The sequence below is a fragment of the Crocodylus siamensis genome, chromosome 1 (assembly GCF_052110815.1).
Source record: "Crocodylus siamensis isolate JL-2025a chromosome 1, ASM5211081v1, whole genome shotgun sequence".
NCBI lineage: Eukaryota > Metazoa > Chordata > Crocodylia > Crocodylidae > Crocodylus > Crocodylus siamensis.
Window position 1 is genome coordinate 298,510,622 of NC_143395.1, and position 13,219 is coordinate 298,523,840.

The window sequence follows — 13,219 nt, forward strand, 5'->3', positions numbered from 1 at the left end:
AACAAAGCATAAGCTGCAGTTATTACACAAAAAGTGTGTAATACTTTTGTGGCTGGCTCGTTCCATACCACTAACTGAATGTGTGGCCAGGCTGGGGCTCCCAGCTGTGGGAGCCTATTATTGCTAGTGCAGGGGGAGCCCAAAATCATGATGGTTCTGATGCAGGATCCCCCCAATCATGCCTCCTGCCACACACATGTGGCACAGCAGTAAGTGTGAGTGGGGATCCCATATCAGATCCTATTGTATCTTTGTTTGCACATCTGCCGGGGGCCTAAAAGGAAGCAAAATTACAGAACCTAGCAATCACTGAAGTAAATGCATGATCATTTATCAATACAATGCACCTTAGTAGTTTCCAGAGCAACTGGGTGCTGTCAAGTGCATATCTGTGCAGAGATAAGGTTGAAGGAAAGCAATTTTGAACACAGGCAACGTCTGCACTGGTAAATCTAAATAGGTAACCAACTTTGACCAACGAGAAGCATAACCGAACTAAAATCACTAAATCTAATGAGAAACATTAGTTTAAGGTAACAAGGAAGCATTGTGAGAGGTTTTGGGTCATGAGACCAATATTTCTACCTTAAGTAAGTATACAGCATATAAAAATTACACAACTAAAAACACTACCATATTCAATGTTTTCTTTTTCTTTTTGACTGAAAGGGGGCACTCAGAAGTATGGTATATATTCCAACATGATAGTTTCAGGTTAGTTTTAGGCCCAATCCTGCAGCAGGTACATATACAACTGAGGGCTACTCTGTATGTAAATGGATATGAGCCTTAATCATTTTCTGCACATGACAATATGCCATTTTCTAGATGCTTTGTCTTCGGGCATCCCATTACATGCATTTAAAGTAGCTTCTTCATACTGTATTCAACTGTTGTGTGCTGCCTCCTTGCTTCTAAAACATTAAGTGTGCACTTATAATCTACCAAGCCATATGCACATCTGATAGCAAAAGTTTCCTTCCCAAGCTTCATTCCAGAATTGGGCAGAAAACATTACAAAAATTAATGGAAATATTTTTGTTGTCAGTAAGTAATCTGTACCTTTATAGTTGAAACGATCCATAAAATTCTGCTCTTTATACTACACATTCTAATAAACCAGTAGGGGCCAAGCCTTTTGACAGGCCTTCCACAAATGAGCACTGCATTTTCTGAGTGATGCTTCTAATCTCTTCCTCTGTCCATATGTTGATCTGCCTTTTGCTTCCTGCCCAATCTTCTGCCACTGTGTTACCTATCCCCTCTCCAATCTGCTGTATGCCACATAGACACTCTGTGCCACCTGTGGGTCACATGCCGAAGACTGGCCTCCCCTGTAACACACTAATGGTTCTTAATTTCACTTATTTAATATCCAATCAAATGGCTAAGAAATAGTCACACAATTCACTATGCTCCCCTCTTTTTATTTTCGCCGGTACAAAAAGATTATAGAATTGGGTTCACAAGTTAATTTTCTATCAGTTTTTTAGGATCAAAATAAAGTAAATAAGATGTACTCCTGGAGCTGTTGATGGCTCCATGTATCCTCAATGGTCATCTAAAGGATGTGGGAAATGCTCTTTTAAAGGATATATCAAGCCACAGCTCTTTGTGACCTCTTGCCTGTTGGAACAAAACCCATTTGTCAGAAAAAATGGCAAATTATACTCTTCAACTGAGAAGTGGAAGAGGAACTAGACACAGCAACAACTGGATGGAGTAAACGGCTACTTCTTCGTTCTTTAAAGTGCCCAAGTCTCCATGTCCCAAATAATTTGGTATACTTCAGCAGCCTTCCGCTCTACAATCCATTTCTACTTTGCAATTCACCCTGATCAACTGGTAGTACGTTACACTAGTCCAGAATCAGCTTTTGTAAAGCTCTGACACTAACCATTTTGGACCTAAATTACTTAACAAGATCTCCAGTAGCTGGGCAAGGCTTCTCTTTAAAACTTTATTTATTGATGTTCTCTGGCTGGAAATGATTTTTCCCTTTCTCCTTTAAGTTTTAACCGAAAAGGAGAGAGAGTTCCTCCATCTAAACCAGCAAGTAAAAAGTCTATAAGAGACTTCTATGTTTTAAATTATTCAACACTGACTTAAGTAATAGCGCAATTGTAAAGTATTCTGGTAGGAGCAGATTATTTCAGAAAAAGATTAATAATTAAAGCTAAGAAGACATGAGATGCCACATTGACATGCTGCTTATTAGTGTAAGAAGCATTCATGGATGGGAGAGAAACAGGAAAATGCAAACACAGAGTAGCAGAGCTAGACAAAGGAAACACCTTTCTAAACATTTCACAGAAATAATATTAAAAATACTATTTCAAATATGAAATTACCTGGTTTCCAAACTGTGACCCAGTATACAGAAAACGTTGTATGTAGTAAAATATGAGCCAAGCTAGTGATATAATCATCATGGTGATGAAGGCAATGGCTACAAACACAACCGACTGTCCACTGATGAACTCCTGCACATGTCGCGTCCCAACACCAATGGTCATTTTTACTGGAATTCCTCTTCGAACTGGTTCCAAAATCTCTATTCCTTTTGGATAACCAACCATAATTACTACTGTGTTCCCTGTTCCTGTTGGGCAGTGAAAAATGGAAAACAAAACAAAAAAAAACATAAAAACAAAGTCAACATAATACAGTAAAAATTCTGTTATGTGAATGCAATTAACTTTCTTAATGAGAAAAGTGGTCAAATAAAGCCTGTGGGAAGTGCTCAAACCTTCTGAACAAAACAAAGAATTACTTAAGGGAGGCAAGTGTAATTGCTAAAAGCGACAACAGAAGTTCTTAAAGGCATAATAAGTATCAAGAATTTATGTAAATAATCGAAATAAGATATATAGAATTATATGGTGGAGGAAAAGAGAAGTTGGTGATATAGTCGTCACTCCCCCTTTTTTATTCTTGGTCCACATAGCAGAGGCAGTGGGGGTGAAATAGGGTATGGATGGCTGTGATCTACAGAGACTGTGGGTGAGAGGGCACAGGGATGTGAAGGACTGCAGTGAAATTTAGGGAGGCAGGAGAGGATTCAACGCATTATGAGGAGGGATGCTGAAGAGTCAAGGGAGCTGATGTCTGTGTGCAGGGTCCAGTGGGTTCACGGGGGCAATGTAGACATTAATAGGGCTTGAGGCAGGGATGAAGATATCTAATGGGACTTAGGAAACAATGTGGTGGGATATGTGGAATAACAGGAGACAGTGGGAGGGATTTGAAGGGACAAGGGCAATGAATAAAGAACAATGAGGGGCAGTTTGGGGCTATGGTGCAGTGTCTGGGAGACTCATGTTGGGGTGCAGGGAGCAGTTTTGTTTATGACTAGTCTGAGGACTAACAGTTATACCTGTCCACGCTGGAGCTGGCAATCAACACACCTATTCTAACCACCACTCAAGCTATATTTGGCTTTGCTTGGTTTTTAAACTGAATTATATAGCCCTACACCCCCAACATATTAGTATTGCTTCTAGTTTCTTTTTAATTGGAGAAAAAGTGTGCACTACATTATGTGATGTCACACCACACCATGTGCACCCCTCTTTCAAAATCTGATATCCACCCATGGGCATATATGCATGTCTGATAGCTATATATTCAGGCGTAACATGCCTGCAGAAAAAACTGGATGGTGATGTTAATATTCAGTTAGAAAATATATAAGTAACATATACCTATAGTCTTGAAATATATAAATATACATTATTTGCACATATATTAAATATATATACATTTTATATAAATATATAAAAGTATAATAATATATATCAAGTATATATACAAGTACATATATAAAGTCTTGAAATCACTCACATTCTAGAACGTACTGAATCATACACATTTTTATTCATAAATCTTTAGTGGAGACATAAATTTATCTTTTTGCCATGTGACAGATGCACCCAGTTAAATCCTGAGATTCTGCTACTATGAATCAATAGGAGTTTTGAATTCTTTTTTTCTCATTTTAAATGGGATCTGTAGATAGAGTTTGTGGTGGAAATATTCTGAAACCCTAATCAGAAAGCTTAGAACCAAGGGCACTTATACATATGCTTCAGGAGGCTGGGGGCAAGGGAGCAACAACACTCTAATTAGCACAGCTCTGAGAGCTGCGTTAATTAAAAGTGCCTGAAGCAGCACGTGCAACCCCCCTGCACTGAAAAAATGGTTGTGGGGCACTTTAGACTAAAGCTCATCGAAGGTGCTTTAATCTACAGCTCATTCGATGAGCTTTAGTTTAAAGCACCCCAACACCATTTTTTAACACGGGGATACCAATACACGTGACACTGGAGTCTGGTCCGATGTGCTATAATTACAGCGCATCAGAGCAGCCTCCCTGCACATGTACAGAAGCCCCAAGTTATTATCTCATTATAAGAATATTTCAGTTTCCTTTTGTACAAAGTGCTTTTTAGTAAAAGCACTAGACATAAACTTTTGCAGGACAAAACCACCAAACAAAAAACAAATCAAGAACTTATAAACAAAAATCAAAGATTACAGCCACTCTCCTCGGGCTTGTTTCTTGTTTTGCCAAAACTAACAAACCAACCAACTGTTGGCTTAGAAATGGTATTTAAAGATTTGTTTTTTGGGAACTGGCTTACTATAGGGATACATGTATACTTTATAAGGGTTTAGATGGGCAACAGGGGATAACTGATTTCTAAATAGCTTGAGTCCTCACAGTCACATGAGATCACAGCCTTGGAAGCAGGCAGGCTATCTAACACAAGGGTGGGCAAAACGTGGTCTGGGGGGCCTGATGCGGCCCACCAGGCCATTCTATCCAGCCCACAGGGCCCCTAAAAAAATTTAGAAAATTAATATTTATCTGTCCCTGGCTGCCTGTCATGCAGCCCTCAATGGCTTACCAAAACTCAGTAAGTGGCCTTCCACCCAAAATAACTGCCCACCCCTGGTCTAACACAATAAGGCCAACAAGAACACAGTTTGGAAAAACCGTGTGGGAACCAAGGGAGTATGCATTATACTATCCAATAACACAAGATACAAGTGGCACCAGCTGCAAGGCGCCAGAGCAGGAGGGCCTCAAGTCTTGGTTTTGGGAGAACAGATCAAATTAGGAGAAGGCCTGGAAAGACCAAATTAGTATATGCACATGTGATGGGCTTGGAATGTGTTGATGACAGTACATGGACAGTGTGATCACACAGAGGAACCAACCAGAGATAGCCACAGATGAAGAGTCATCGGCAGGGAAGGAGAATACAAGAGCAGAGACTTGAGAGTAACAAAGGGTCCCTCCCTGTCCTGCCCAGATCCCTCCTTCTTGTCCCTCCCCATCCTTCTCTTCAAGAGGGGTCCCCATCTCCATCCCCCAGAAAGGGTCACCGAGGCGACCATGGACAGAGGGCACATGACCAGCCTGTCTCATCCATCCCACTTGAGGAGGGGGTGTGGGCCTTGGCATCCCACCTCCAGACTGCTGACACTTAAGAGAGAGCCTCAGAGTAGAGACTGTGTCCTGGCCAGATTTACTTTGACTCTGATGACACACCCTAGAATTTGGTAGATGTACAGAACTGCTTGATTGCTTGTATTTTTTCTGTTATCACTGTGTATCAATAAATCTGCCTATTATTGAATGGAAAAGTTGTGGTCAATCTGAGGGGAGGTCTCCCTCCTTGCCTGTGAAACAAGGCCTCTGGGTCCTAAATCCACCAATCAACCAACCCACAAACAGTTGGTTTATCCTCAAAGAAGTCTACCCCAAAATCTTTAGAAAGTAAACAAAGTGCACTACATTATTATGCTTCCATACTAACCATATCAGTGTAACAGGTCTCATCTCAGGGTCTCCAGGTTTAGTGAAAGAGAGTTGTTTATATAGTCCCCATACATTTCTGTGCAGATTCTATTATTTTAATCTCTTGAGAAACTACATTTTAATGCCTGCTTTCCTCTTGTAGTTTCATTCCATCTTTTCTCAGAACTACAAGAAGCTCATGTATTCCCAGGAAAGAAGAGAAAGGAAAGGGCTTCCAACCAACCCCACCAAATGAAGCTAACACTTCAATGCTAAAGCATGTTTTTTCTTTCTTACACACCCGAGACTGCTCATCTCAGAGTCACTTCCTCCCCAAGAGGTTTGGATGGACCGTTTTGTTCCCAATATGTTAAACTTCACATATTTGATGAGTCCTGTCTAAATGCATTTAAGATGCACGTGGCAGAGGAAGGGAGCAATGGAAGTAGCAATAGATGCATAACCCTTTCCCACAGCGCACAGACTTCAATGTATAAAGACAGTGGGCAAGTTTTTTTAAATCCATCTGTCCTCTGCTTTTTCAGGCTGAAGTAGCTGATCAACACATACTATTAGACTACAGGCTGAATAAATATTTGCCGACGTAAGCATTACAACTTTGCTCTCATAACTCTGCTAACAAAAGCTTATTCACAGCTAAACTTCATTAATATAAAGCTAAGGTTGTCCTGTAGTTTCCTATGCCCTATTCAAGTTACGTGATACTTGAACCTCTGACAACCAAGAAATGAGGAGTTACAGTGTGTGCACTAGCACAACTTCTTCTATGGCTCCTGGAACAAAAACAGACTTTGGGAATTATCTGTACCCACTCCAAATCTAGTGTTAAGCCCAGCCATATATTGAGGATTAAGCAAAACAGGTTGGCAGAGTTGCAATTGTGAAATGAGATCTGAACTCCACCTCCCTCACATGCTAACAAGTACTCACCCAGGTACTGGGGATCTCAAGCCCAGAGCCTGCAAGCAGCAATCCCACCACCTCTCCTAACAGCTCAACCTTTTGCACCACATCCTGTGTCCATGGTACATAATTAGACCCAGGTACATAAGGACAGATGCACAGTACAGGTTTCCCTTGCTTTATGTGGGTTCTGTATGTGCAAATTCACTCTTATGCAATGGCTCTTTTTATACCAAAAATTCGCTATATGCGAGGTAAATTCACTCTTATGCAATCGGTGTGGTGGAAGCCACACAGTCAGCTGCTTTGTGTGGAGCATTGTGGGAGTGACACGCACCAAAATATAGTCTCCTGTGTAGATCTTTGCTCCTTGCTCATTGTCTGTGACATGTGTTTCTGTAGTTGCCATCCCCACTATGATAGTGCCCTGTGCTCATGTGTACTGTCTGCTGTTGGCGAGTACCAAAATTGTCTTGTAAAAGTGGTAGAAATGGGTCAGTACAGTTGATGTCTTGAAACGTATTCCTATTTGTTACATTTTAAAGTGGGTTCCCTTTATGCAAATTTGAGTTATATGCCATTTTCCAGCAACACATGTACAGCATAGATAGCATAAAGCGAGGGAAACCTGTATATACAACTATAGTGCAGGCTACAAGATAACACAGGGTATGTTTGTACAGAGCAAGGCAGCACCATACTGAGACATACCTGAGGCAGGAGCCAAGTAGCTATATTATTGCTGTCCTGCACACTAGCCAAAAAGCTCATCCAAGAAATAACACTTACTTGCCTGGGCAGTGTTGAGGTGATATTGTCACTGTGATGATCCAGGAGAGATGCAAAAGGCAAGAATTCTTCTGGGTGGTATCTTTTATTGGACCCCCATGTGGCTGATAGGCAAGCTTTTGGGCATCACAGTCCCCTTCCTCAGGAGGCCTGTACAGTGCAAGGCAGCACCATACCGAGACACACTACAACTGTACCTCAGCCAGAAGCAATGTAGCTGTTGTTAAATGTGGAAGACTGAGGAAGGGTACTGATATATCCAAAAGCTTGCCTATATCCATACCAAGCATATATAATAAGCCAATAGAAGATAGCACCCACAAGAATTCTTGCTTCCTGTCTACTTGCCTGTCTTTCATGCACTAATGCAGCTGGACTGCTTAAAGTTCAGCAGTAGCACAGCACCTCAGCATGGTGCTGTCTCTTTCTGCAGAAGCAAACCCATGTAGACAAGGTGGTTCATATGGCTCATGCTAGTAGAGAGGAACCCTCAGAATCAACTCTAGACATCAAAATAGACATAACCAATTTGTCCCCTTGACCCACCATGGTTAGAAAGCCTTGTAGTGCATGTGTACTGTAAATCACAGACACGTGTCTAACACTATGAAAAAGCTAACTTTATTTTTCATATTGATTCCAATTTTGCTTCCCTATTAAAAAAGTAGTAGGTTGCATACAGTCTCAAGACACTGAGGGCCTATTTGGCCATGATCAAAGACATGGTTTGATTCCCAGGTTTACAACAATTGCACTAAAAAAAGGAGTTGATAAAATCTGTCAGTTAGAAGGCACAATAACTTTTTGGGAAACTCTCTCAGGAACCCATTCATCAAAAAGCCCAAACAAAAACCACAAAAAAACCCCCCAACAAAACTGCTGGGGAAGCCCCCGCCACAAAAAACCCTCCACGTTAAGTCACTAACCTACATGCACCACAAAGTTAAATGTCAAGGTTCTTGAATAATCAGTTGGATTTTAAACTATTTAGAAATGTCAACCTTTAAATAGAAAGTTCTCAGACTTTCCTACGGTAAAGCTGGTAATGTTCCTGCCCCACCTCCCTGAGGCTCCATCCAAGGAGCTCTTTGCCAAAATGGTTATACCAATACAGTTTAGTAGTAAGGTTATGCAAAGCTTCAGGCACCAATTTGATTCAAAGGAGATTTGCCCCAATTTGGCAGCCAAATCTCCAAATCCAAATTGAATTGGAAGCCTCCAAATTGATTCGGAGAGATTCAACAATTCGGCCATAGACAAAGCTTTATATGTTTTTTCTACGTACCTTGAGGTACCAAGCGCAGCTCATGAGCGCTGAGATGCTGGGGTGGACAGAGCATCCCATGGGAGCATGACAGTGAACCAGAAATGGACCAGAAGTACTTTCAGTCCACTGCGGAGTACGCTGGCGACCCCACCCCACCTCCCGGCATAGTGACTGGTCCTGGGTCAGGAGGGGTACCCAGGGTCCCCCTGGAGCTGATCGCTGAGCCAGGGAGGCATGGGGGGAGGGGTCCGCCACCAAGTGTGCAGGGGACCCGCCCCCACACTCCTTTAAGACTCTTCATCCACCTCACCACCATCTCAGCATCCACCTCACCACCATCTCAGCGTTCAGGCCTGGTACCTCAAGGTATGTAGAAAAAACATATAAAGCTACATCTATGGCCAAATCGTTGTCTCTCCAAATCAGAATCGAACCTTCCGATTCGGCCGAATCGAATCAGGACAGTTATCCAAACCAATGAATTGAATCAGTGTCCCCCAAACTGGGTCAAATCCGAAGAGACTGCTGCCCACTTCACATACCACTATTTAGTATCATAGCATTACTGGCATAATGTCATTTATACCAAAAGAACTGTGGTTGTTTTTATAACTACATCTACAGCTACGTCTGTCAGGGATCAAAATCCTCTTATCACTAACTGAGAGACCTACACTGGCAAAAGTTCAAAGTGAAAAACTACCCAGAGAAATGTGTGATCTTAAAGGAGGGGACAGCAAAGAAAGAAAAAGGAATACAAGAGGAGATAAAAGACATACAAGGGAAGAAAAGGTACAACAGGAACACAAAATTACTGTACTTACATGGGGGCACTGTAAAAAAGAATTTGCGTTAAATGGAGTGGAGGAAGTAAACATTTTTTCCATGTGGGAAAGAGTAATCTGCTATTTAAAAAAAAGAGGAGGAAAAAAAAGGGATATGGGAATTAAAGCTATTAACAGACAATCCAAAGCAGTGTAGGCTGATGCTTGTTCTTTAACTAAGTAAACCTATGGTACAAGTTAACCATGACTAACTTACAAGGTAGTGCCACTTCATTTACTTCAGAGGGAGGCTTACTTTCCCTCAAGAGTCTCAAATATGCTTTGAAACAGCTGCAAAGCTCCTCTTTGAGGAACTGCTGATTTCACTAGAGGGAAGGAAACTTTTGCCTCATTAAGAACAACGCAGAAAGATTTCACTGCAAACTAAAATTTCACCCGAGATCTTCTTTAAAGATTGCCTGGATATGAGCAACAGTGATGAACCTCCCCCTGGCCTGTATAAATGTCTGCAACAGGATTTCTCCCCACTATATGCTTTGACTTCTTATTCTTTGCATCCTGCCCTGAAGGCCGCCTCCCATTCCCTGACAATAATAATTTTAGAGACTAAGGTCTTTTTAAGTTCTCAAACCCTTTTAATACATCCACATACAAAATCCAACTTACTATAGTCTGGAGAGAATGAGGCAGGCTATTTGGTGCCAGAACACCTGGACTCCTATCCTGGCTCACTCGCATCCTTTCTGGAGGCTGGAAATGGGCATGCTTGCAAAACATCACTTAAACACCCCCTTCCAACAACTGCTGCATCTCCTTGCAAGCTTTTGCTAATAGGTTACTGTTTACAGAGTACTTCAAGGAGGAAGTGCCTAGTATCTCACTAATGCCCAATAACCAGGGAGTTAAGCCTGCATGTTAAGAAACCATTTCTAAAAGACTTCCTATACAGTTTTCTTCAGCCCATAATGAATGACAAAATCCATGCATTAACCAATGGCAAGGCACTTGACTACTGAGGGGAGCACTGTGAAGATGGCTCTGGGCTAAACAGAATCCAATCAATCAGGCCTTCTCCCCTCTTTGGCTGCCTGGACAGCTGCTCCAGGGTCCTCCCGCCCCCAACCCTTCCCCCCCACCCAGCAGCCTGGTGCCTCCTTCTGGGAGCTCAAGCTGGGGCAGAGGGAACAGAATCATAGAACTGAGGGACCGGAAGGGACCTGCCAGATAAAGTCTGGGTTACTGGGCTCAAATGAGCTCAACAAGGTGCTTACCCAGCCTCCTCTTGAACACCTCCAGGGATGGCGACTGCACCACCTCTGCTGGAAATGTGTTCCAGGTTCTAGTTAGCCTTACAGAGAAGAAGGTTTTCCTTAGGTCCAGCCTAAATTTTCCCTCTATTAGTTTGTGCCCATTGGTCCTTGTGCTCCCAAGGGGTGCCTTCCTGAAGAGTTGCTCTCCTAGATCTTGGTGCTCTCCCCGATGTCCTTGTAGGGATAAGCCCTGTGAATGCCTCTCTTTGGGGCTCACGCCTGTGTCGCTGGACGGGGACAACTCAGGGGCTTGGGGGAAGGAGCCCATGTCCCTAACAGGTCCCTGGGGACTCCACCCCCCACCACCAGGGCTTCCCCCACCAGGGAGGCTTTGATCAAGCCTCTCCACAACAAAGAACTTAAACCACACCCCTCCACAGCGTCCCCTCCTTACCCCAAGGTGGGGGAGGTAGAGGTTTACCGCCCCACTCCACAACCCCCCAGCTGCTTCCACCGTGCTCAAAGGGGAGGGGCTCATGGCACATCCCCCTAGGGGACTGAGACTGCCCCCCCCAACGGGGTGTGCGTGTCCTCTGATCGCTCACCGAGGTGGGACATGGAGACGGTGGCGTTGCCGAAGCGCGGCTCGTTGTAGATGACGACGGCGGCGGCTCGGCGCCGGGCCGCGTTGGTGACCTTGTCCTTGAAGGTGCAGCCGCCGCGGGCCACCAGCGCGATCCAGGGCGGCTCTAGGGCGGCGGCGGGGCGCGGCGGCTGCGGCACGTCGTAGTCGGTACCGGCGGCGCAGCCCTCGAGGCGGCGGGCCGAGGCGGCGGCGCCGCGCGGGATGCCCACCAGGCCCTGCGCGCCAGCCTTGGGCGAACTATCACCGTAGCGGCCGCTCTCGCCGCTGCCGCGCACCGTACGGTTGCTGCGCGGCTCCGTGTAGGCGGTGCTGACCCAGGCCGTGTACCACTCCAGCGCCCGCGCGCGACCCGCGCCCGGCCCGCCGCCCAGCGCCAGCAGCGCAGCCGCCACCAGCGTCAACCGCGCCCGCCTCAGCATCGCGGACACCGCGTGCCTCGGCCTGCGCGCAGGGTCCGTGAACCGCCTCTGCTGGGCCCGCCCGCGCCCCAGGGCCTGCGAGCAACGGCTGCCGCGGCCTCACAGCGCGCGGAGCGAAAGGGGCGGGGCCTCCCGATCGCCCCGCCCCTGCCCTCTAGCCCCGCCCCCTCAGCGCCGGAGAGGAGAGCAGGCGGAGGAGAGGGGGCGTGGCCTCCCGATCACCCCCCTCTCCCCCTTCCTCAGCCAGCTCCCCTCTCCCAAGTGTCCGGGCTGCGCGAGTGGCAGGTCACCGCTCCTAACGGTCCGGTGATGAGAAGGCTGAGGGGGCGGGGCTAGGTGACAAAGGGATGGAGGAGTGGGAGGCCACGCCCCCACTCCCCGGACCGCTCTCCTCTTCCAACGGTCTGGCGCCGAGGGCTGAGGGGAGGGGCTAGAGGACAAGGGGAGGAGCGAAAATGAAGTCACGCCCCCTCCCTCAGCCACCATCTTCCAAAGCTCTGCCGAGGCCCTACTGTGGGGGTTGAGGGGGCGGGGCTGAAGGTAAGGGACATTCCCCCCCTCTCCTTACCTATGGCCCCGCTCTCGGGACGGAGCTAGAGGGGGAGGAGCGAATGGGAAGCCACGCCCCTTCCCCTTAGCCCGCTCTGGGGCAACCTCTTTGCCGGGGGTGTCACCTATTAGACCTGGGGTGTTGGTCTAAGGACTGAGGTGGACATGGCTCTTTGGGTAAATGCGGTATCTTTTATTACACCAAATAAATAGCTGGAAAAAAAGGTTTTTTGCAAGCAGGTACAAACGTCCTTCTTCAAGTAGAGGGAGATGGTCACATTAGACAGCCACACTCCCCAAGTGCTACTCATCCCTTTTACGCTGGCTAATCTTCAGGGATCCTGGTTTTCTGTGATTACAAAAAAATCCCCAATTTTCAGATCCAAAAAGATAACCCAAACTGCACATTTTTCTGTGATTAAAATGAAACAGCACTATAAATAGATAGATGACAAATAGATATTAGTGGTGCTTCATTTTAATCACCAAAAATGTGAAGTTTGAGTTACTATTTTAATCTGAAAATTGGGAATTTTAATCAAAGAAAACCAGGATCCCTGCAGAGCTGTTGTCCTCTATGTTCAGCTCCCTGTCCAATCTGCTGCTCTGCTTTCGGCTTCCTGCCCTGCCTGCTACTGTGGTACCTGTTCTCCTCCCCAATCTGCTCCATATCAGGCACAGGGGCAGCCTGTGCCCTTGTAGCAGGCATGCTGTAGGTTGGCCACCTCTGCTCACGTGCGAAAAAGCTTACTACATTTTGGAGGTGGAACTGGCAACCTCACAG

General features: G+C 45.4%; 1 protein-coding gene across 5 annotated transcripts in view; it reads right to left on the minus strand.

Annotated features, from left to right (window-relative positions):
* RNF149 (ring finger protein 149) overlaps positions 1–12,017 on the minus strand; it is a 31,490-nt gene extending 19,473 nt beyond the window's left edge. For 3 of the 5 annotated variants that reach the window (XM_090020628.1, XM_090020614.1, XM_090020621.1), the window contains exons 1-2: positions 11,427–12,016; positions 2,352–2,602 (exon numbers count right to left, since the gene is read on the minus strand). In XM_090020628.1, the coding sequence (XP_089876754.1) occupies positions 2,352–2,602; positions 11,427–11,886 (711 nt within the window). In that variant the 5' untranslated portion in view covers positions 11,887–12,016. Of the gene's footprint in view, positions 1–2,351; positions 2,603–11,426 lie in introns of all 5 variants that reach the window. The other 2 variants (XM_090020605.1, XM_090020595.1) reach the window with 2 other exon arrangements.
* Positions 12,018–13,219: the final 1,202 nt, after the last annotated feature.